General features: G+C 38.6%; 1 protein-coding gene across 1 annotated transcript; it reads left to right on the top strand.

The window, feature by feature from the left end:
- Nucleotides 1-1,306: 1,306 nt before the first annotated feature.
- Nucleotides 1,307-6,360, top strand: LOC106579929 (4-hydroxyphenylpyruvate dioxygenase). The gene is made up of 15 exons (XM_014160333.3): nucleotides 1,307-1,464; nucleotides 1,698-1,800; nucleotides 1,984-2,010; nucleotides 2,258-2,320; nucleotides 2,663-2,767; nucleotides 2,896-2,938; nucleotides 3,065-3,147; nucleotides 3,363-3,452; nucleotides 3,543-3,646; nucleotides 3,780-3,857; nucleotides 4,589-4,751; nucleotides 4,939-5,010; nucleotides 5,116-5,238; nucleotides 5,424-5,540; nucleotides 5,729-6,360. Exons 2-15 carry the CDS (start codon nucleotides 1,798-1,800, stop codon nucleotides 5,837-5,839), a joined length of 1,182 nt encoding a protein of 393 aa, XP_014015808.1. The 5' UTR covers nucleotides 1,307-1,464; nucleotides 1,698-1,797; the 3' UTR covers nucleotides 5,840-6,360.
- Nucleotides 6,361-6,686: the final 326 nt, after the last annotated feature.

The following is a 6,686-nucleotide window of genomic DNA, read 5'->3' as shown; positions in this document are numbered from 1 at the left end:
TATTTGTTTTTACTAAGCTGCCTGAATTGAACATATTTGGATTATGTATTTGTATTATGTTGTTATATATCATATGTGAATTAGACAATAATGTAATGGCTGTGCCTTTTCTGGATCAGTTAAGTTACAACATTGTATTAGCAGAAATCAGTAGGCCTCGTGTCTAGACCATGAATAATCATACTTTCTTTTAATATACAGAATGTAAAGATCAACCATCTACCACTCCAACATCACATTGTTGTGTAAGCAGCACCGTCTTCATTTATTGTCTCTAATTGCATCTCTTGACAGCAAAAAGCCTCCTGGTAACAGTGAGATAAACAAACCCCATCAGGGACAGTTGCTGAAGGAGGGTGTCAAATGCTCATTACTGTGACATTGCACTTTCATTAGTCTGTGGTGCTAAAAGAGAATTGATAGAACAATATCTGTTCTACAAACAGTATCTGTGTTTTACAGAATATCTGGGTATATGTTGTTACACCAGAGAGCGTTCCTGTGATAGTCTTGCATGGTAAAGTGTCACTTATGAATACAGGGGGTCAGTCAGTGTAAAGACCCTGTGTTTGAGGGAAATTACAGGCTTATAAAATGCATTGCTTTCGTTGATTTACTTCATATTATTCACTCCCATTGGAACATAAGGACACACACACACACACACACACACATATCTAATGACCACTATGACAAGGTACAACCTATTGTTGTGTTGATGCTGTTGAGGCTGTCAAACTTAAGCCACTCAAAATCTAAGAAGCAAAGAATAGCTTGAGAGGTGTCTCTTTCTGCAGTACAATCTATCAAATATCTTCTTCTTTAGGAATAATTAGCTTTTCGGCAGCCTTTCTGTTCCATTTCCACACTAGGGATACATGCTTTCCTCCTTTATTCAGGAATTTAACCAATTTATTGGCATCACTTTCTTAAGACACAGACTACTAGTTAAATTGAGGAAATGAGCTCTAGTGTAGTAGTGTATCGTATTCACTACTATGTAAATCAGTTGGGAGGGCTGTCAATATTGTCACATTGGTCAAAAGTACATCAGGCAACATTGTCATTCACACACAACAATAGATCAATTAAAAACCTCTGGAATAACCATGTTCATACAAATGTTGATGATAAAGGATTTGTAAAGAATGATACAGAAGGTATAAAACATTGTCATACATTAACAGATGACTAATTATGAAGAGGGGGAGGGGAGACTGTTGAAGCCTACCAATGGTTTGTTTCTGCAATATCAGAATTGTGGCTGACCGCTCCATACATATGTCCAAATAAACAGCCAATAGGAAACCTGCACGAGCGAACCTCCTCTCGAGACTAAACACAAACACATGGCCTGACTAGAAAATATTGCGAGTGCATTTTCTGTCTTTGCATAGTTTCATTTAAAAAAATAATTAAGAATTTCGTTTTTAATATAACTTTTCCGTTATATGAGAAGAGAAGGTAAGTGCATTTTTTCCCCCGCATATTACTTTTTGTTATATGTGATGTATGCACCTAATTTATGTGATGCACCTAAGATAAACTTCTAGTATGAAATGTATTCCAAGCGTAGAGTCAAGCGTACCATTACTTGTATTTTTAAAACATATATATTGGGATGAGAAATGATTGTGTAACCTCTCTTTCTCTATATATATCTCCGTATACTTCCGTGTACTCTCCTCCCCGAACAGCGGCAGGGCGTGGAACTTCGAACTTCATTCTGAACCTTTAAATGCTTGCCTTTATTGTACTGCGTTTATTTTCAAGCAGTTGAAAGCCTAAGGATACAAAATGGTAAGAGAAAATATATATTCATTCGAAAAGTGTTACATTTTTATTATTTAGATACATTTGTCAGTTGTGATTTATCAGTTGTTATTCAATTTCTAATTACAATTTCACATTCCAAGATTTATTAGCCATTGGAATGATGATCTTTAACGTTATGCTGATGTGTAATGTGTTGTATCTATTTAGACTACCTACACAGACAGAGGTGAGCATGTAAGTCCTTCAATTAATACTCTTTGTGAATAGATATTTTAATGAACACACAATTATTTTTTATGAATATGTATTTTAACCAGTTCAAAGTATGATTTAAAAAGTCTAACTAGCCTACCAATATGTTTAAATATGCATAATCGTACTCTTACATTTAATATTTTCTAATTGCTGTCATATGGACTGATGTATGCTAGATGCATCCCCCTCACATACCAGTATTAAATTGTTCTGGTTTTGTTTGAAGCACGACCATGGCAAGTTCATCTGTTTCGACCACATCACATTCTGGGTTGGAAATGCCAAACAGGTATGAGGCTCATGTGCTGATTTTCAATTGTTTTGCATGTTGTTACATTTTTTCCTGAACTTTCTCAAAGTTAGAGGACTATTCACTGAGGGGGTGGCTATTGGCTCTTTTAAGGGGTGGAGGGGCAGTAGGCATGAAACCTCAGAGTAGACCCCATCATCCTCTAATTTGATCCAGACGCTTTTCCACTCCATCACCAGGGGGTGGCGCTCCCAGCACACCAGTCCTTTACAGTACAACAACACACTGTTTAGAAATTGTATTAAGGTTTTGTGCCTAAACAGTAAATGTACAAGTGTTTGGTTGTGAGTGCCAATGGTGTTTTTTCTTCTGTTTCAACAGGCAGCATCTTACTATTGTAACAAGCTTGGATTTGAACCGTTGGCCTACCAGGGTTTAGAGACAGGCTGCCGTGATGTGGTGTCTCATGTGGTCAAACAAGGCAAGGTGAGCAGAGCATTGCAGCATTCCGAATGAATTATGGCACATGTTAATAATAGATCGTAACTTGATACAAGTGATGGAAGTTCTGTGGTTGTCCATCATGTAACTTTTGGGCTTTTTGTCTTTCCCAGATTATGTATGTATTCGCGTCCGCCCTCAACCCTGGAAACAAAGGTACAGTATGACAAACGTCACCGCTCATATGGTTAAATATGATGAGATTGGTTGTCACTGACTAGTGTGCTACTTCACTCACTTTGATTTTAATATACTGTACTTTTGTCCATCTCCCTTATTCAGAAATGGGGGAGCATTTGGTGAAGCATGGGGATGGAGCCAGGGACATTGCATTCACTGTGGAGAACTGTGATTACCTTGTGCAGGTACCAAAGCATGCTTGCTATTTAAACCAAAATATCAGCTTTTTCTGGAATGAGGAGAATGCTTCTTTCCTAATGAGATGGGTTGAAAATATTATTTTGGATTGCAATCTTTTTCTTGGATTTATTAAAAGACGCATAGCCATGGGATAATTATTTTAATCTTCCTGGATCTTTATCACATGTGCATATGTTTATCTGTCTATTATACTCTTTAGAAAGCCAGAGAGCGTGGTGCCATCATAGTGAAAGAGCCGTATGTATTGGAGGACAATTATGGCAGGGTAAAGCTAGCTGTTCTCCAGACGGTAAGTCAGTCAACATCTGCTGAAACTGAGCACAGGAAAGTAGATTTACAGTATGCTCTAGATTTGGGATTTTCTCTTATATCACTATAGTATGGGGACACCACACACACATTTGTGGAGAGGACGGCCTACAACGGGCTTTTCCTCCCAGGGTTCCATCCTCCTCTCCACCGGGACCCCTTGTTGGCCAAGCTGTGAGTATGAGCAATTTTACCTGGTGTTAGAGATGAGAGTAACTTTTATAGATCATTGTAAACAAGACAGAGTTTGAATGACTGTTTCAGTTAAGCAGTTGGTGCCACTGTGAAGCCTTATCTAACATTACAGACCCAGTGGATTACTGAACTTCATTGACCATGTTGTGGGGAACCAGCCAGATGATGAGATGGTGCCTGTGGTGGAATGGTAAGGCATTGTCTAGGTTAGAAGATTTACAACATTTACATTTTAGTCATTTAGCAGATGGTGTTATCCAGAGTGACTTACAGGAGCAATTAGGGTTAAGTGCCTTGCTCCAGGACACATCAACAGATTTTTCACCTAGTCATGGATTTGTACCAGTGACCTTTCGGTTACTTGCCCAACGCTCTTAACCGCTAGGCTACCTGCTGCCCTACTATTACACATCCTGGCCTGTACATTTTGTTCCAGACAAAAACATCCATGGACATCAGTTTCCTCTTCGATTAAAAAAAACTCTACCACACGCTAATTGCAATATAAAAAAAACAGCAGCCTATAGACAACATTTTAGGGTTCATTTGACGTTCACTAGAATGTTTTCCGTCCAATGCAAGTAAAGCCAAGTTGACTGCTCTTCACGTTTCTCCATACAGCAGTGGTTAGGTTGGTGGATAGATGGGTGGATGGGGACGTGTCAGTATTACGTAACCCAGGCTGTTTGGCATAGGTCAGGGACTAATATTACTCAGCAGTTTTTGAGCTGGGTCCCTGAGGCTCCCCACATCTGGAGTCAATTAGAGGTCCACCATGCAGCTCTGAGATGAAAAACAAGGATGGGTTTGATCTCTAAAGGGAAGGCCCAGGGATTAGGGCCGTGGGATAGATATAGTGTAGTCTCTCACCTATCCATTCAACACACAAAGATTCCTGAGTAGTAGGTTCTGTTTCCATAGGTACCAGAAGAACCTGCTTTTCCACCGGTTCTGGTCGGTGGATGACAAGCAGCTGCAGACAGATTTCAGTGCACTGCGCTCCATCGTTGTGGCCAATTATGAAGAGACAGTGAAGATGCCCATTAATGAGCCAGCCATGGGAAAACGCAAGTCCCAGATCCAGGCAAGTCATATGCCTTGTTATTCAATATATAATATATTAAGTATGTCAAGAGGTATTTACTTATGTAACAAAGACATACCAATGTCCTCCTTACACATATATTTAGTACTGTACCTTTAAGAAACTTAGCATTACAAAAAAGTCAAGTGTAGAGCTTGTACGTTGCTAAACTCACTGGATTTAACAGGAGTATGTGGAATACTACGGTGGCCCAGGTGTCCAGCACATCGCCATGAACACATCAGACATCATCACTACAGTAAGTTTTTTCACAAATAAAGGCTAAGCTCAACCTGGTCACTATTATATACACATCAATGGAAGATGAAAGCTTGGTGTGGTTAGTGTATTCTCCTTGTTGTAGATCCGTAACCTGAAGGAGCGTGGCATGGAGTTCATGTGTGTGCCAGACACCTACTACCAGCTGCTGAGAAAGAATCTCCAACACTCCCAAGTCAGGATCACTGAGGACCTGGACATTCTGGAGGTCAGAGACACAGCTTTCCCTGCTGTTTGAATACATTTTCCAATTATTTATTATATTTAATTTATCCAAATACCTGATAGTTAAATGCATAATGATGGTAATTACAATCAGTTAATTTGAAGTACCATGCTCGGTTCTTAGCTATTCAGCCTGATAAGCACTTTTATGTCCTGCTGCTTTGACAGGAGCTGAAGATCTTAGTGGATTTTGATGACAGTGGCTACCTACTCCAGATCTTCACTAAGCCTGTTCAGGACCGTCCCACGGTGTTCCTGGAGGTCATTCAGAGACACAACCATCAGGTGAGAGGAGCATGAGATATCATAGAGCATTACCAATGAAACTATATAAACAATTAGGATTTTAAGAATATGAGCTTTCTTAGTTTATTGAAAAATCAATTTGCAGTATGTAGTGATGATAAAGGTGGATGTGCAGGTCTACATTTAGACTGAAACTATGTAAAAACATGTCTTTGTACTCTTCCAAGGGCTTTGGTGCAGGCAACTTCAAGGCTCTTTTCGAAGCCATCGAGGCAGACCAGAATGCTAGAGGGAACTTGACTATCCTGACCCCTAATGGTGTGTCTAACCATATTTGAGTTTGCAAATAATTTGTTCAATGACTTATTGGAGAGCTGTATCTACACACTATATATAAATGGAATGGAGTCAAACGTAAGGAACGATTGTTCATTATTAGAATAATATAGTGATGCTAAAAGAACATACTAAATATATTTGACTTGAAGCCACATTTTTATATTTGTTTTTATGACTGATCAGAATCAGATATGTTGATGTACAATACATAGCAACAGCAACAGAGCAGACATCATTATTCAGTTTGAGCCAGCTATGTAATCTAGCATTAACTGGCTTTTTATTTTTTTAAATGTGACCTCACTCTATAGTCTTAGCGTTATATTGTCCTATTTGCTTTACTTCTGAAAAAAATAATATCAAATAAACCACAACCTAACCAGGAGGGAGGTAATAAACCACAACTCAAAATAATGCATAATAAGAACACACAAAATGTCAGTTTATTGTATCCTTTCACTTCAAACGGTTACTTTTAGCATTCATATTTAAGAGCATGTAATAAAACAATAGAACTGCATTGAGACTCCTTCATCATTCACAGTGTTTGTTTGTGTGTGAGATTGAACTTATCAAAAATATGTAATAAGCCAAATCAATTATAAATATACAGTTCCACTCTGTCTTAAAAAAAACTACCTGAGAAAACAATTACCATAAGAACCCAGTAAAAGGCTTGACACAAACTGAATACATCGCCATTAGCTCTCATGTACACATAACTCATCATGTACATATTTGCACAAACCATCTTTCCAGGTCAAGGTATTTTCATACCCCACCCGGTACTTTTAAATGCTAAAGGAGAGGAACACAGAGCCCGCTCCTGGTGCAGGAAATGTGTGT

This window comes from Salmo salar, chromosome 20, assembly GCF_965601325.2.
Source record: "Salmo salar chromosome 20, fSalSal1, whole genome shotgun sequence".
Lineage (NCBI taxonomy): Eukaryota > Metazoa > Chordata > Actinopteri > Salmoniformes > Salmonidae > Salmo > Salmo salar.
The sequence above is the reverse complement of the archived record's forward strand: the minus strand, read 5'-3'. Positions and strand labels throughout refer to the sequence as shown.

What these genes read in the sequence shown, in the direction of transcription:
- LOC106579929 (XM_014160333.3), top strand. An exon ending in ATGTGGTCAAACAAGGCAAG is followed by an intron (nt 2,768 to 2,895) that starts GTGAGCAGAGCA and finishes TGTCTTTCCCAG; the next exon opens with ATTATGTATGTATTCGCGTC. An exon ending in AGCTAGCTGTTCTCCAGACG is followed by an intron (nt 3,453 to 3,542) that starts GTAAGTCAGTCA and finishes ATATCACTATAG; the next exon opens with TATGGGGACACCACACACAC.